We start from the raw sequence: 16,888 nt of genomic DNA, 5'->3' as shown, positions 1-16,888 counted from the left end.
CCCGGCTCCCACCAGAGACGAAGGTCAGCCGCCGGGGAAACGAGAGGGGCGGGGCCTGCTGTCAAGTCCTCTCCTCTGATTGGCTCTCTGGGAACCTACGGCAGCCACGCGGGAAAGACTACTTAGCTTCCCGCATGCGCAATAGGTAAGACGGGGGAGCTCTCAGGCCTGAGGGCAGCTGCGGCTGGAGAGCCGCGCGTGCGCAGACCGGGAAGCGAGTTAGCGATCCCGCTCCTGAGGTGATTTCGGTTCTCTAGAACACTGGGGGCGGAAGGCCATTCCTGAGGTCAGGTAAGCGTCTGTGGAGAAGCTCGGCATCCACACGGTTGCCCACGATCATCAGGGGCTCTGGAGAGAGGATTGGGAGCTGGAATCCCTGAATTTCCCTGTTTTGCGACCGAGTCGCGCCGCCCATTGACCTGGAGGCCCCACTGGCGGTGAGATGAAGCCGGCCCGTACACCTGAACTAAATTGTCCCTGGATCTGATTTACCTTAGGCTGGTGGGGGGTCAGCACTGGGCTCTTCACGGACTTGGGGGGCGGGCGAGGACGAGAGCCCACCGTTATGGGGAAAACAGTTCCACCGAAGCCGGAGGGCAAATGGATCGATGCTCATTTACTTGTTCGGCGGAGCCTTGGGTAGCTATGATCATGCAGCTGGGCCTGTTTTAGGCATTGTGAGGGTTTTGCTCCTGCCAAGCCTTTCGAAGGACCACAGAGAACCCACGTCCCTTCCCGTGGGCCCCCCCAGCCCATCTCATACGCAGTGTTTAGTCTGCGTTTTTCAGACGAAAGTACTTTAAAGTACTTCCAGCTCTTAGATTTACCTCTAAGTGTCCTGAACCCCCAGTAAAGGCTCATCGCTAGCCCTGTCCTTAGGTGTGCCTGAGAAGCCAGGATGCAGGAGTAGAAGGATGCAGGATGCAGAAGCCAGGAGCAGATGTTATTTGCCTTTGGAATAACAAATCTGCCAAGAGGCGTTTCATCTGGTCAGAGCCTTGTAAAAACACCTAACAATTTTGTCTCAACAGTAAAAATTCATTCTCTCCAAAATCTTATCAGTGTATGGAAGATCTCAAACGTAAATAAATCAAATCCTCCTCCCAATTGTGTTAATCCATCAATCAGTACTGTGTTTAATACTTAGACTAAATCAAATTACTTTTAAGCACACGGCTCTATTTTCAATGTCTATTTCAAGTCCATCAAAAAACAAAACAAAAAGCAGTTTTACCGCTAATTTCAGTTGGTTAAAAATCTATAATTGAGATACTATAGAATCTTGCACTAACACAAGAAAGGGAGAGTGGATTCCTGGGACAGCTCCAGGCAAAGGGAGGTGTGTTTCCTTCAAGAAAAATGTTAACCCCAACATCGAGTACTGGATATTAGTTCCTAATCATGCACTAGGCAGGAGAGCATGGCTTTTCGATACAGAATCAGATGGATTTTGTTTAGTTTCAGTGCGTTTGTTTTTGGCAGTGTGATTTTAGGTAAGTTTCAAAGAACCTATTAATCTGTTATTAATTAGTAAGCCAACATGTTCAGGAGCTAGTATTCTGATTAACCAAGTTATCTTGTTAACCAACTGATATGAAATATTTTGGTAAAGGTACTCACACCTTATTTCTTAATTTAACCTCTTTGAAGGAGTCTAAATTTTTACAAATTCAGAGTGGAAATTGCTTTTGACTAATTGGACTAAAAAGAAGCTTTATAAAAATAACTAGGGAAGAGAAGGCTTTAGAAATACAAGTATGTGCCGTGTGTGCTGTGCTTAGTGACTCAGTTGTGTCCAACTCTTTTCTATCCCATAGACTGTAGCCCGCCAGGCTCCTCTGTCCGTGGGGATTCTCCAGGTAAGAATCCTGGAGTGGGTTGCCATGCCCTCCCCTAGGGGATCTTCCCAACCCAAGGATAGAACCCAGGTTTCCTGCATCGCAGGTGGATTCTTTACCATCTGAGACACCAGGGAAGCCCAGTAACTATTCATCTAATTTAACCTCCCTCTCCTCATACTGGAGATTTTGCATTACTTGTGTGTAAGCTTACACTAATATTTTATGGCTTTATAAGAGTGTGATTACCATATGACTTTATTATAACATCATATTGCTCAAGTGGGGCTTCCCAGGTGGCTCAGTGGTAATGAATCCACCTGCCAATGCAGGAGCCACAGGAAATGTGGGTTCAATCCTTGGGTTGGGAAGATCTCCTGGAAGAGGAAATGGCAACCCACTCCAGTATTCTTGCTGGGATAATCCCATGGACAGAGAAGCCTGGCGGGCTACAGTCCATGGGGTCACAAAGAGTCAGACACAACGGAACGACTGAGCATGCATTGCTGAAGTATTCCTCTTTTGCCATGAAGGCTTCAAATGACAGTTTTGAGTGGAGCTCCTTGATTGGGATAAGATTAAGCTATTCAGTAATACTGGCTGTTAACTGCTTGAGGCATTTAATGTCTATTAACCAGGGTGTTACTTGGTGTCAGTAATTCTTATATCCAAACAGCTTGTCATTGATGGGGGTTGGGGAGGGCTGTCCCCCACAGGAAAAATGAGGAACTCTAAAACTAAAACCACTGGACATGAAAATAAATGATCAGGTGTACATTTAAATATGGTGTATTTAATATCAGGTGTACATTTTTTTTTTTACCTTTCCTACCCCTCATAATTTTTCTTACTATATCAGATAATTCCTAAATATCTGTATATTTAAAGCAGGACTTGCTTTGATGAAGGTAGTTTTTATCTTTCACTTTGAAACCAGCTGGGAAGTCAGGCTGTATTCTCTGCATCATAATTACCTCTCTGGCACTTGATTTCATAGACCACAATTATGACCTCACCAAACAGCGAGTCTTTGATGATCGCATGGTCCCCAAGTATTTCTAAAATTGGACCATACCAAGTAAAATAGTTTGCAGGTCATGTTCTAGATATCTTTTCTCTGAGCTTTTAAAACGTAAGTCCATGAAATAATCCGTTTGCAGACTGGGCTTGTGTTTTGTCAGCCAGAGGTTGCTGAGCTTTGTGTGCTTTGGAGCACCACTAAGTGCTTTAAATCTATGGCGACCTGTGCAATTTTTTGTTCTCTTCCTAGGTGGTATAACCTCCATTTTACAGATTTGGAAACATGGCCAGAGCTGCACAGTGAGTAAATCATGGCGTTGAGACACTGACTCAGGTCACACTGACTACAGAGCAGTAGTCAGTAGTAGGGACAAATAATGGAGAGAAAGGGTCAAGAGGAAATTGAAAATGAGCTAATACTCTTTAAGGAGCTTGGGGAAGAACAAATCTGGAGATGTTATGAAAGGTTAAGAAACAAGGGTTGGGAAGGACAAATTTAGTTTAAGAAAATGGAATGTTCTTCGAAAATAAGTCTTCCTGAAATATTCCACATAGTATGCATCTCATCTTTTATTTGTATGACATACAATAATGTATTTGAATGTGGTTTGAAAACAGACATCCTAAACAAATACAAGGCATCATTAATAGAGTCTTTGCAACTTTTCGAGAAAAATGTGGAGTGTAATCATTGCTGCTTTTTTATGTGTCTGTCTTATTTTGATAGCATAGTTGATAAATAACAGAGTTCTGTTAGGCGCCATAAATAGAAGAAAATCACAGTGATGCACCCAAATAGGAAAGGTGTAATTGTGGATTCAACGTTTTCTGTTTAAAAAAAACTGAATGGGCTGTTGGTATTGTATGAATTGAAAGCTTTTCTCTTTATCTACTTTATTAGTTGTCTCTAGAACTGGGCAGCAGTAAGCCTATTGAATTTAAACCAAACTCAGGAGTGGTCTCCTTATTCTCTTGTCCTCTGTCGTCAGCTCTGTCCTTTTGACAGCTCTGTTGTCCTTTCCTGCTCAGTCCATTGTGCTTTTTTTTTTTTTTTTTTGAGGAATAGTTCTCTGGAAACACTTACTGTGGCTGGACGGTGCTTTCTCTTCAGTGGAGAACCCCCAGCCTAGGAAGTGACAGGGTCTGTGTCAAGCCTGAGCCACGGTTCCCTGGGGTTCTGTTTGGGGATGTGTTCCAGCCTTCATGAGGATTTGGGTTTCCCAGGTAACTCAAACTGTAAAGAATCTGCCTGTGATGCTGGAGACCTGGGTTTGATCCCTGGATGGGGAAGATCCCCTGGAGAAGGGCATGGCAACCCACTCCAATATTCTTGCCTGGAGAATTCCATGGACAGAGGAGCCTGGCGGGCTCCAGTCGATTGGGTTGCAAAGAGTTGGACGTGACTGAGCGACTTTCACTTCACTTCTTCATGAGGATTTCAGGTAATTGGAACAGAAGCTTGAGCTGGATGTGAAAGGGAAAGGAAGGGTACTTTCTCTTTACTCCCATTTGGCAGGGAACACCAAAACACACTTTTGGGTTTTTTTCAAATGTATTTACTTATGGATTGGCAGCGTCAGGTCTTATCTTAGTTTCAGCACACAGGATCTTCCTTGAGTCATACAGAATCTTTTTCTGCATCACACAGACCCTCTAGTTAGTTGTGGTGTGGGCTTAGTTGCGTCATGGCAGGTGGGATCTTAATTCCCAGACCAGGGATCAAGCCCACGTCTCCTGCATTGCAAGGTGGATTCTTAATCACGACCACCAGGGAAGTCCCCCAAACACACTTTCAAACTATAGATTATTATTAAGCATTTCTCAGAAAATCCTCTCACTTAGCTTCTGGTGCCATCAGCTGGCCATTTTGTCTTTTTAAAAGCTCAATGAATTTGGTTCTTCACCCTTGATGAGATCATTGTTTTTGAGATCTAGTTTATCTCCTTCAGGAAGGGGAAACAAGACCATGACTAAGCAGGTAAACAGCCCTGCTGCATTCTGGCCTCAACTTCTGAAATATTACCAACATAAGAGACAACAAGCTCTGAAAAGCAGCTGGAAGAACTTGCTAATTCCTGTGTCCTTTGCTTCTCAAACTTGAATGTGCTGCTGAATCACTTGAGGATCTTATGAAAACGCGGGTTCTCATGTAGAAGGCCTGGGGTGGGACCTGAGATTCTTCAGACCCAACAAGCTCTCGGTGGCGCTGCTGCTCCATGGACCACACTGATTGGAAGACTCCAGAACTCCCTTAGCCACTACAGTAGCCGTGAGCACTCATGGCTAGTCCAGACCAACATGTGCTATGAGCGTGGCCACACCTCAGATTGTGCAGACCTCATATAAAAAGGAAATCTCAATAATTTTTATAGTGATCACATGTTGACCTAAGTATATTTGGGATGTACTGGATTAAGTAAAGTATATTGAAATTTACTTCATCAGTTGCTATTTACTCTTTTTAGTGTGGCTTAGAAAATTTAGAATTTCACACGTGGCTTGTGCTGTATTTCTGTTATACATTGCTGTTCTAGAACATTAATGCAATAGAAGCAACATTTTTGGTGTTCTTTTTTTCAGATGACCCAGTTTCTCAATCCCCTCGTGACCATTTCACCTGCTCTTTTTGCTCAACTCGACATTTATTTCATTCTTTTCTCCAAATGTCTTTCCTCTCTTGCCTGTTCCTTCCCTTTCCACCTTCTCCACCTCCATCATTGTCAACACGATCCTAAGACTCTTACCCAGCAGTCATATAATCCTAAGAGCCAGAACTGCAGGCAGCAGCCACCTTACCTGAGAGCTGGTTAGAAAGGCAGGGTCTCAAGCCCCACCCCTGTGGGGGACTTCCCTGGTGGCTCCAGGGTAAAAGCATCTGCTTACAATGCGGGAGACCCAGGTTCGATCCCTGTGTTGGGAAGATCCCCTGGAGAAGGAAATGGCAACCCACTCCAGCACTCTTGCCTGGAAAATCCCATGGACAGAGGAGCCTGGTAGGCTACAGTCCATGGGGTCGCAAAGAGTCAGACACGACTGAGTGACTTCACTAGTCACTAGTCAAGCCCCACCCCAGACCTAATGAGCTGCATCCTATTTAACAGGATCCCTAAAGAATTTGTGCATGAAAGTTAGAGCCATGAAAGTGTGAACTATCACCTTTCCTATTGTTGTCGTTTAGTCACTCAGTCGTATCCGACTCTTTGCGATCCCATGGACTGTAGCCCTCCAGGCTCCTCTGTCCATGAGATTCTCCATGGCAAGAATACTGGAGTCAGTTGCCATTTTCTCCAGGGGATCTTCCTGACCCAGGGATCGAACCTGCATCTCCTGCTTGGCAGGCCAATACTTTACCACTGAGCCACCTGAGAAGCCCCATCTTTGCTAAAGCACCCCATTTCAGTGAATCTCCACACCTGTTCCTTTGCTTAGTTTGGATGATTCCCACAAGGTTGATACACTAAGAAGTTGTGTCTAAGAGGAAACTAGTACTCTACCTTTCTAAAACATCATCAGTGAATGGTAGGCAAATGGCATCCAGAAGGTGGATCCAGAGCTAATCCTGAGCCTTCCAGATTTCAAATACCTTCTCTGTGTCTAAGATGCACAGGTAGTAACCTCCCCTTACCACTCTCCAGAGCTTTTGAGCCATTGGTGAAACAAGCCTCACCTCGCTGCCTCTTGTTTAAAGTCTGTGTGTGCTCCAATCACAGGCCACATTCCAGAGCAGAGCATGCCACCCCTGAGCTGGGTGTCTGTCTTGGTTTGGGCTGATCGAGTAAGCCAGAGGAGGGACTCTGCCGGCTCCTATCAGGAACAAAGGCACCTTCTAGGATGCAGCTTCGAAGTCCTGATAACCAGCCTTCCGGGTGACAGGGGCACAGTGATGAAGTCTGAGAACCACTGCTCTCTGGCATCTCGTCCATGCTAGGCTCTGGCACATACCTTACTTACAGACGTCTCCATTTCCATTTTATGCTGCAGTCTCAGACCCATTGAGGCATATAGTAGATGCTGAAAATATTCATGGAGCAAATTAATGTTCCCTGTTGTAAAGGCATCTGCCCTCTTATCTCCAGCTTGACCAAGTGAGAGAGCACGGCTTTAACCTAAATTGCAGTCAGCTGTCTAGCGCAGAAGCCGCCCTCCAGGGAAAAGCAGAGTGGAGGGGAGTCAGGGTGGAGACCCCACCCAGGCCTGAGGCTCACACCAACAGGAAGGAATCAGGGCTTGCTGTTTCGACTGCCGGTTTCCCCTTACTCACACTGCTTGTTACTTTTTTTTTTTTTAATGTCAGGATGAGCTAATTTGAGCTGCTTTTATTGTTCCCCAAAGACTTTGGGTTGCTCTGTGGGTATCACAAAAACTGAAATCCAATCTGTCTTCTTCCCCGAGCTTCAGGGAAGTGGAGCCACGGGTGTGTTTGTCATTTTTAGCCATTTTTGGAGTCCAGCCAGAGCTCCAGGAGATACTCAAAGTATTTGGAATCATCCGATTGGCCGTTGGAATTAGCTGTTAGACAAAGCAGCCAGTAACTGAACACTGGGGACCTTCGTGAACTCCAGTCGGGTGGGAGACCTTCCTGTGTGTGTCAGCTCTAAACTAGGACAGAAAGGTAGACTTGAAGCACATCGACCTGGCGACAAAGCAGCTGATAAAAGTGCTCTCCTCCTCTCTACCCTTTGTCTGGGAGTTTCGCCCTATCTCAGACCTCTTTCCTTTCCTTTGTGGCCACACTGTATTCTACCTCCATCCTGCCTGGTCAGATTGCCTAACGGAAGGGCAGCCCCAGGAGAGGCACTGGGCTCCTGTTCCATGAACCTAATCCAGGGACCAGACACTAATACACAAAGGAATTCTGTTCTGTAGACTGAAAGCAGAAATAAGGGGAAGGAAATTGTGGACATCGACTTGGTCTCACTCAGTCATTTATAGGGGAGCGGATTCTTTGTTGTAGAGACGGCAGAGAAAGGCTTTATCGTTCATCTTTTCCTGAGGATGCTTCTGACATATTTCACACAATAAACAGAACCCATTTTTAAAGCACCACTTTCACTGGCATACTCTTGTTTCAGAATACCTCCCCTGGTAGCCCCGGAGCATCTTATGAACCAACACCACCTTAATTATCACCCACTGGGACTGACGGAACATTGTACTTTTCACAAAGAAGATATGAGTTTAGACCAGAGGTTCCCAACCTCCCAGGGGCCTCCCTGGTGGCTCAGCGGTAAAGAATCCGCCTGCATTGCAGGAGCCGCAGGAGATACGGGTTGGATCCCTGGGTCGGGAAGATCCCCTGGAGGAGGGCATGGCAACTCACTCCAGTATTCTTGACTGGAGAATCACATGGACAGAGGAGCCTGGCCCACTACAGCCTTTAGGGTCGCAAAGAGTTGAACATGACAAGCGACTGAGCACGCCCACATGCCCCAACCTCCGGAATCTAAGGCCTGATGATCTGAGGTGGAGCTGATGTAATAATAATAGAAATAAAGTGCACAATAAATGTGAATCATCCTGAAACCATTCTCCACCCCTGTGGTCTATAGAATAATTGTCTTCCACGAAGACAACTGTCTGCCAAAAAAGACTGTGGACCATTGGTTTGCACCATAGTGTCAGTTACAAGATTGAAAACTAGCACTGGCCTAAAGACTGAAAAGTATATTTCATTGTATTTATTTTCCATAGAGATGAAGAATACTGTATTCATTCTGGAAACAACCCAAGGCATCTGTACTGATAACTAAGATAGGCACTTAGATTTTAGAAAATGCACATATTTGCAAGGAAGCCACACCCACTAGCATGTTTCTGCCATAAGGTCACCAGAGATCATGTGGGGCCCAGAGGACGTCAGCCATCAGAACTTCTGGTGGGTGAAAGGCAAATGAGCCAAGAGAAACCCAGTGAAAAATAACTTGGTAGACCTTAAGTACTTTTGGCTGAAGAAGTTGGTTTAGGTAAACTCCAGTTCCTACCTGTGCTAGAGACCAGTTGCCATGAGCTAGAATGTACAAGGTTTCAAGTGGTAAAAGAAGCTGTCTAGAGCCTCACAAGAAGCAGTTGTTAGAGGAAGACATAAAGCAACTACGATTAAAAAAAAACAACTCTACATCTCTTTTCAGTGTCTACAGAATCCTCGATCAAGAAGTATTTAAGTGAGGGGCACATTTGTACTTCCCCAAATCCACCTGGGTGATTTTGCTAAAAACCAGTCTCATACCTTCAGGAGTATCAACGAAGCCCTTTCCAGAATACTACTCTTTTCTCTGAGTTCACTCAAAACCTATGTGGGTTGCATGGAGAGGGCTTGCATGCGTGCCAAGTTGCTTCAGTCATGTCGGCCTTTGCAACCCTATGGACCGTAGCCCACCAGGCTCCTCTGTCCATGGAATTCTCCAGGCAAGAATACTGGAGTGCGTTGTCATGCCCTCCTCCAGGGGCTCGTCCCTACCCAGGGATCAAACCTGTGGCTCCTGCCTTGCAATCAGATTCTTTACCGCTGAGCCACCGGAGCGGCCCCAGTGAAGAGGGCTTATTCTGCATTTTTCAAATGAGAAAACGGGCCAAGGTTGTGACACACACCCCTGCCCTGTTCACATGGAGAGTACGTAGGCCTCTGAAAATTAACAATGCCTTTCAGATCTTCTGCCTTCCCTCGAAAAACAGTGGAGGCCTGTGGGACTCACCACATCGTCATGGCTGTTATTCTCCATTCATTTGTCAACTAAGACACTTCAGCTGTGTGCTAATCTTGAGTAGTTATTGAAACCTCCCGTTCAGCAGCTCTCACATTCTTGAACACCTTCTCTGACTGGGAGAAATTCTGTGAGCTCCGTGAAGACCGCATCTTGCTCTCTGACCTCATGTCCCTCCCTCTCCCTTGCCTTTTACTTTGAACCTAACAGGCACCTTAATAAAAAATCAGTGGATTTGGTAGCACTAAGGATGAGTGCTGGTTGGATCCTGTGATTGGCAGTGCTTCTGAGGGAACAGATGTTCCTATTCAAATCCATGAAACTGGAAACATTAAAAAACAACAATCAGGACATTGATTGATAGTGATATTTACTGCGTCAGACTGTTTAAACTCAGCTCTAAAACAGACCACCACATACTGTCGTCTTTTCATTTTGACTTCAGAGATTCTCACACACTTAAATCATGTCACTTGACTCAGATTCTAAGTCTTGCTTGGTGTCCTTTGGGGTATTTCCTCATCAAATTACAGCCCCGTGCTTTTGAATTTCACACTCGCAGCCTCTCCTTCCTGAGAAAACGGCACCTCTGGGTGCTTTGAAGATATTTTTGGTCCTTTTACAAGAAAATATTTACCAGCTGGCAGGGCATGTACTGCTGTGCTGAGAACACTATAGACAATGCAGGGCCAGGGAGAGGTATGTGTGTGCGGCCGGTTGTCCTGTCTGCACGGATTTCCTAAATCCCCTGCCTGCCAGATGGGTGGTGATCCTTTGAACTGGTGCATAAGAGGTGATCTTAGAACCTGAAGAAGTTCATCTAATCTTGAGAGCAGACAAGGCTGAAGGCTCTCCTCTCTGTCTGATTCAGGTCCTGAGAGCCCCTCGCCATGAGTACCTCGGGTCTGTTCCGTTTTCCCGCTCCACTGACCAGAGTGTGCCCGGTGCCCTGGGGACTCCGGCTCTGCGAGAAGCTGCCACTCCTGTCCCCAGGAACGGTGGCCACTCCAGTGCAGGCGGCCGGCAAGAAGGACCACCCCACACTGCTTTCCCTGGACGAGCGTGAGCTTGAAGAGCAGTTTGTGAAAGGCCACGGTCCAGGGGGCCAGGCAACCAACAAAACAAGCAACTGCGTGGTGCTGAGACACGTGCCCTCGGGCATCGTCGTCAAGGTAGAGGAAGGTGGTCTCGGGGGCCCCTGATTTCTCCTGAGTGACAGCTGTGGCCCCCAGCAGTAGGGGGACTGTGGGTCTCGGGCCCGGCCCCAGAAGCCCCCTCCCAGGATCCTGTGCAGCTGTACTCTTACTGCTGCTGTCCTTGAACTTGGCAGGCCCCACAGTTCTTGTCGAGCCACTGGGCTGCAGAGGGCTCTGTCTGTGGCCCTGACATGGGCTCCGGGCCCCCAAGCAGCCCACGGGCCCAGGCTGTCTGCCAGCAGGCTCAGGCTGTCTGCCAGCAGGCTCAGCCCTTAGCCACCTGGCTGATGACTCAGATGGCTGCACCCTCCATGTCTCTCTGTCCCCCCTTTGGTAAATGTCAGCGACACCTGCCCTTCTGGAGAAGGACTGAATGAGGTAACGAGGCAAACTGGTGTCAACCCTCAGCAGAACGGGCCGACAGAGCCTCCTGAATATAAAAATCCAACCACTGATCTGAACATCGCCAGCCGTCAACACATGCTGCACTCTAAGAAAGGGTGTACTGCTTTCTCTTGTTTCCTGGTTTGGTAGTGGGCTCACTGGCTCTGGAACTGCTGGTCCGTCCCGTAGCCCCAGGGCCCTGAAGGCAGCACAAGCCTCGAGGCGCAGTGGAGAGAGGATTGGCGGGTTTTCCTACACCAGTGGTACCATTAGCAAGTACTTACATATCATGTGAGCATGTTGCCAGCCGGCCCTGTTCTGAGAGCTTCACATTCACGTTAACTCTTAATCTTTATAAGCCCACGCTCATAAGGTGGAGCCTGAGGCCCAGAGAGGTTCCTCCAGCTGCCAGAGTCAACTCGGACCAAACCCAGAGTCTGGTCCTGACAGCTGTTCTTTGCTGCCATATTTCTGAGCATATTAGTTAAAATCTCAATCATTTTTCGTTTCCTCCTCAAAAAAACTGTTATTCATGAGCCACAAATAAAACTCTGAAACCTGACATAGTTAAATTTGTTTAACCTGTTTCATATAGCTTACTCCAAAGTTGCTCAAAATGTTATCTTTTCACCCTAATTTAACAGAATTTATCAAATAAATTAGCTTTGCAAGGCACTCGCCAGTTATGAGATGTTACATAATGAACATCATGGTTGACTAATAGCGCATGCATGCATGCTAAGTCACCACAGTGGTGTCCAGCTCTTTGCGACCCTATGGACTGTAGCCTACCAGGCTCCTCTGTCCATGGGATTCTCCAGCCAAGAATACTGGAGTGGGTTACCATTCCTTTCTCCAGGGGATCTTTCCAACTCAGGCATTGAACCCACGTCTTTTACGTCTCCTACATTACCAGACAGGTTCTTTACCACTAATGCCAAAAGAGGCTATTTTCCTCCTTCAGACAGAAGTTTATAAACGGGACACACAAGAGGGCTTGCTTAGACATACTGGTTGACATTTCCAAAATTATCTGGGGACTTTCTTTGAAGGCTACTGTTACTTCTAAACAAAACAACACTCCAAATATTGGCATGGTCACAGTGAAAGCCATGTAACAGCCAGGGTGTGGGACTGGGCACGGGCTGGGCAGAGGCAGGAAGGGGCTTGGCCTTTGTCCTGCTGCTGACCGCTGGGACTCCTGACAAGTGGCTTTGCCCCTGTGGGCCCAACCCCTCTGTAAAGGGATGAGGTTGTCTAATGATTCCCAAGGTCCTGCCCAGGACATACCAGTTTCACATTATGAAATATCATCTCTTACAGTGCCACCAGACCAGATCCGTTGACCAAAACAGAAAGCTAGCTCGGAGAATCCTGCAAGAGAAAGTGGACATCTTCTACAATGGCGAAAACAGTCTCGTTTGCAGAGAAAAACGCGAGGCAGAGAAGAGAAAGCAAGAAAGAAAAAAAAGAGCAAAGGAAACCCTCGAGAAAAAGAAACTCTTGAAAGAACAATGGGAATCCAGTAAAAATGTGCCCGGAGAGGACTGCAGGTTCTGACTGAAAGAACCTGCCGACTGGCCTCCAGGGTGGCGGCTTTCAGAGGAGAGCGTGTGTGCCGGGCCCCAGAGACAGCCAACTCTCTAAGTGGCAGACAGACTGTCACGAATAGAGATTTAGACTCTGAGAATAAAACTATAAAGAAACACAAGGAAGTCATTACTGGAGAAGGAACAGGGGCGCTTTTGTGGGGGAGGAAAGGTTATGGTGACAGGAGGCTTGGAGGGCCTCCTGGGCAGCTGCAGAGTCCTTTTTCTTGACCAGGGCGGTAAGTAGAAGCATATCCCCTTTTAAGCTATACATTTGTGTGACTGTATCATATTTTATCACCAAAAGTGAGAAGTGAAAGTATTTTTGAAAGAAAAAAAAAACTAACAGACTTCTTATGGGAAAATGATAGAATTGAGTCAAACAATAGCATTTTTAGTGCCTCCTTGTCATCCGCTGGGACTGATCATTGACACGTGGATGTCCGTTAGCTTCATGTCAGGTTAAGAGAATAAAAGAAAACAAGATGGTGGAAGATTTACAGGTTGGTAGCCCACCTGCCCATTTACCCCATTAGCTTAAGACTGTTGACAAGTGACCACTCTGCTGTGGAAATATACACATCATTCCCTGTACGTGGATCTACGAGTAGTAAGTTTATGAAAGATGAGGTTTCAGAAACCTGGTATGTGAATTTGCTTAATACCATCCCTCAAGCCAGATTTGACCTTACAGATTGTTGGTGGGGGAGGGGGAGGGTTAGGCGTGGGTATTAGCTTGGTTTATTAGAACCCATCTGGAGTTTAAGCAAAAACTAGGAAGGAAACGAAAACCATAAGGTGAGAAGGCCACGGTCAGACACAGGACCTGCCTCATTTCTTCACTGAAGACCAGACTGCATGGTGGTGGTGGTTTAGTCGCTAAGTCACGTCCAACTCTTGGGAATTCCATGGACTAGCCTGCCAGGCTCCTCTACCCATGGGATTCTCCAGGCAAGAATACTGGAGTGGGTTAGCATTTTCTTCTCCAGAGGATCTTCCCGACCCAGGAATCGAACCTGGATCTCCTGCATTGCAGGCAGATTGTTTACCAACTGAGTCATGAGGGAAGCCAGACTGCACGCATTCCAGTAAAATGACTTGTAAGGAAACCAGGTAAGGCTCTTCTCACCTGGCAGCGGCCTGATTTGGAAGCTTAGCTCCATGCAAGGCTCTGGACCTCTGCCCACAATGTGCAGGACCCTTCCGATCTCCAACCTCCTTTTAGAAGGTAGCCAAGAGAAGCATCTGGAATGGTACATGAGAGACCGTAACAGTGGATGGGAAACTCGGGGGAGCTTCAGACAAGAGGGACAGGCGCTTTAATTTCTGTCTCCCTTCTTGAATTTTTGTGAATTTCTTATGTCCATGAAGGAGATGCAGACAAGCCAGCTCCCTAATACCCACCTACTGGCCTTTAGAGCTATCATGGCTGGGGCCTGGCCTCGTACCTGGAAAACTGACCACATCCCTTCTCTTAGCCTTACCTCTCACCACAGTAAGCCCTCATTACATGGGGATCAGTGCCTAAGGAATATAGGAAGGATGACCTCAAAGTCCCTTTGGAAGGCACTCCTGGGGTTCCCATGAGTTCTCAGGACATCCCAGGCAACCCACTTTTCCCAGCACGAGGACAAATAGTTCTTACCATCTGGTGAGAACAGGGTAAGTAGCCAGATGGAGTTTAGTAGCTGCATTATATGGAAAAAAAAAAAATGCTCACAGGATAAGTTCCTAAACACGGAATGGCCTAAGGGAGGTGAGCTCAGGAAGGGCAGAATCAAGGGCTTCCCTGGTGAAGAATCCGCCTGCCGATGCTGGAGACAGGTTCTACCCCTAATCCCACATGCCACGGAGCAACTAAGCCCACGTGCCACAACTACTGAGCCTGTGCTCTAGCGCCCGGGAGCCGCAACTACTGAACCCCTGTGCCCTGGAGCCCGTGCTCCTGAAGTGAAGCCCCCGCAATGAGAAGCCTATGCACCGCAACTAGAGAAAAGTAACACGGCCTCTACTCTTGCTCTCCTTCCTGGCGTTCACTTACACCTGCTGTCGTGAAGATGCATCCACTGTGCAGCTTCGCCCGATCCTTGCCTTTGATTTACCCCACACATCCCATCCCATCCCTGGCCCGTTGTCCTACTGACACTGTCACACCAAACCTTCCTGGACCAGGTAGGAAAATGCCCTTTGACAAGTCTCTCCCACCTCTCACTGAGGAGCTGGTTTTTTTTTAAATATCACCAAGAATTCAAGGAACCCACATCTTAATACAAGCTGTTAATGAAAATAAGCTTTATTACATCAAGTAATAAATACAAAGACGCAAACAGTTCCATTTTCTTCCAGATGTTTGGGTCAACCCTCAGAAAAGGCAGAACTGAAATCTACATACAGTCTTAGGAAAAATTTCAGGGGTCCTTGTTAGGTTTGGTTTGGGAGGTTGCTCTTTCTTCTGTATTTATAACTTGTGCATTTTAGAATGGACTTCAAAAGCACTAATCATGCAAATATGCTTAAGCAAAAAAGAAGTTACATTAAGCAGAATCTATACCGTATGGCAACGAGGGGACTGGCTCCTAGGTTAAGTGTGCTGTCAAGTCCGTACTACTAAAAAACTTGAAGTTGTATCAGCTTGTGAAAAGGAACACAGAACAATCTGGGTTAACATAAATGTATTCAAAAGAAAACCAGACACTGGTATCTTAAGGGTCAAAACTAGTTTGCTGTGAGATAGGTAACTTCTACGTGCATCTTTTGAATCAATGCTTTTAAAAAAAGAAAACAAAACCACAAACACCTGGGAAGTTCCTAACTATTTCAAATGTAACTCCTAATCAATTTCAAAATCTTTCCTCAATCTTAAAGAGACTGTAGATTCAGAGCCCAAGTGAACCATGGGAAGGGCGGGGGAGGAGAAACTGAACTGGTTAACCATTTTGAAAACAAGAGTTTCATCTGAACAAGGGAGGTGAACCATAACTTCTCCTCTGGGAAGAAGGGGAAAACCTTCCAGGCTCACAAGGCAGCTAGGACCTGGCGTTTCGCTCCGTTTCAGCCAGGCACTCCCGCACCAATCCTCGGGCATGGATGATGCCTGGAAGAGAAGCAGAGACGGGCATCAGAGGGCAGCACCAACTCCAGGAGTGGAGAGCGGTCCTTCCACGACCAGCTGCAGAAATCTAAGATTGGAGAGAACGTGGGACCTGCATTCTACAACCCAAACCCCATCCTATCCCTCAAAGCCAACATTCCTCATCACATCTCCCTTAAAGTATTTCTTCCCATGCTCAAGATGACAAACCAGCAAGCTCTTTTCCTGACATTACTCGCTACACAAACCATGTTACCATCCAGATGCCAGGAATAAGTGTCTCCACCCAAGTTCTTTAAGTGAGGACCCGTGACAGAGATTGCAGGCCAAGTCGCTTCAGTTGTGTCCGACTCTTTGCAACCCTATGGACTGTAGTCCTCTAAGGCTCCTGTCCATGGGTTTCTCCAGGCAAGAATACTGGAGGTTTGCCATACCCTCCAGGGGATCGTCCAGGGGATTGTCCCAACCCAGGAATCGAACCCACATTATTTGTCTCCTGCATTGGCAGACAGGTTTTTGACCACTAGTGCCACCTAGGAAGCCCACCATGGAGCTTTCAAACCATTATTTTTCCTAAATTCTAAAAAGGACTTGGGAGTGTCAGGTAGCCTGCCCAGATCTGGGCACGAGACAAAGGCTCAATCAGTCCACCCTGGTCCACTGCTTCATCCTTTCTGCTAGGGACTGGTGCCATCTACCATGTGATTTTCCCCTCATCTTTTATCACTATGGTTTGGGAGTTATCGTTTGTTTCGGTTTTGTTTTTGTTTTGGCTTTACTAAACTTCATGAAACACTTACCTCATTTTAATCGACACCAAGAATCTATTCCTTCTAAGAGCTGACCCTGAGAGGGCCCTAGGAATGACACCCCAAGTCACTCAGGTATCCCCACCTCACAAATCTTATTTGCCAGAGCTTCTGAAGACTTTCAGCGAAGGGCGTACATACAGCCAACTATCACAGCTACTCCACTCTGCCATTATACCATGACAGGGCCCAGACATTACACAAGCAATGGGTGTGACCATGTTCCAACAAGTCTCTACTTAAACCCTAAAGTTTGAATT

General features: G+C 46.7%; 2 protein-coding genes across 3 annotated transcripts in view; one reads left to right on the top strand and one right to left on the bottom strand.

Moving 5' to 3' along the window:
* Positions 1–104: 104 nt before the first annotated feature.
* On the top strand, positions 105–12,845 carry LOC104989586 (chromosome unknown open reading frame, human C12orf65). Of its 2 annotated transcripts, XM_010841299.1 has the most exons (4): positions 105–291; positions 3,109–3,158; positions 10,431–10,731; positions 12,463–12,845. In XM_010841299.1, the coding sequence occupies exons 3-4, from the start codon at positions 10,450–10,452 to the stop codon at positions 12,697–12,699; spliced, it is 519 nt and encodes a 172-aa protein (XP_010839601.1). In that variant the 5' UTR covers positions 105–291; positions 3,109–3,158; positions 10,431–10,449; the 3' UTR covers positions 12,700–12,845. The 2 variants fall into 2 exon arrangements, with proteins under 2 accessions (XP_010839601.1, XP_010839602.1); XM_010841300.1 differs by lacking the exon at positions 3,109–3,158 and having other exon boundaries at positions 110–291.
* Positions 12,846–15,002: 2,157 nt separating this feature from the next.
* CDK2AP1 (cyclin-dependent kinase 2 associated protein 1) overlaps positions 15,003–16,888 on the bottom strand; it is a 5,758-nt gene continuing 3,872 nt past the window's right edge. Inside the window, exon 3 of the mRNA XM_010841298.1 lies at positions 15,003–15,822. Within this exon, the coding sequence (XP_010839600.1) occupies positions 15,755–15,822 (68 nt within the window). The 3' untranslated portion in view covers positions 15,003–15,754. The remainder of the gene's footprint in view (positions 15,823–16,888) is intronic.

Source organism: Bison bison, unplaced genomic scaffold (genome assembly GCF_000754665.1).
Source record: "Bison bison bison isolate TAMUID 2011002044 unplaced genomic scaffold, Bison_UMD1.0 scf7180017864160, whole genome shotgun sequence".
In the NCBI taxonomy this organism is placed as follows: Eukaryota; Metazoa; Chordata; class Mammalia; order Artiodactyla; family Bovidae; genus Bison; species Bison bison.
This window is presented reverse-complemented; position numbering and strand designations above follow the sequence as displayed.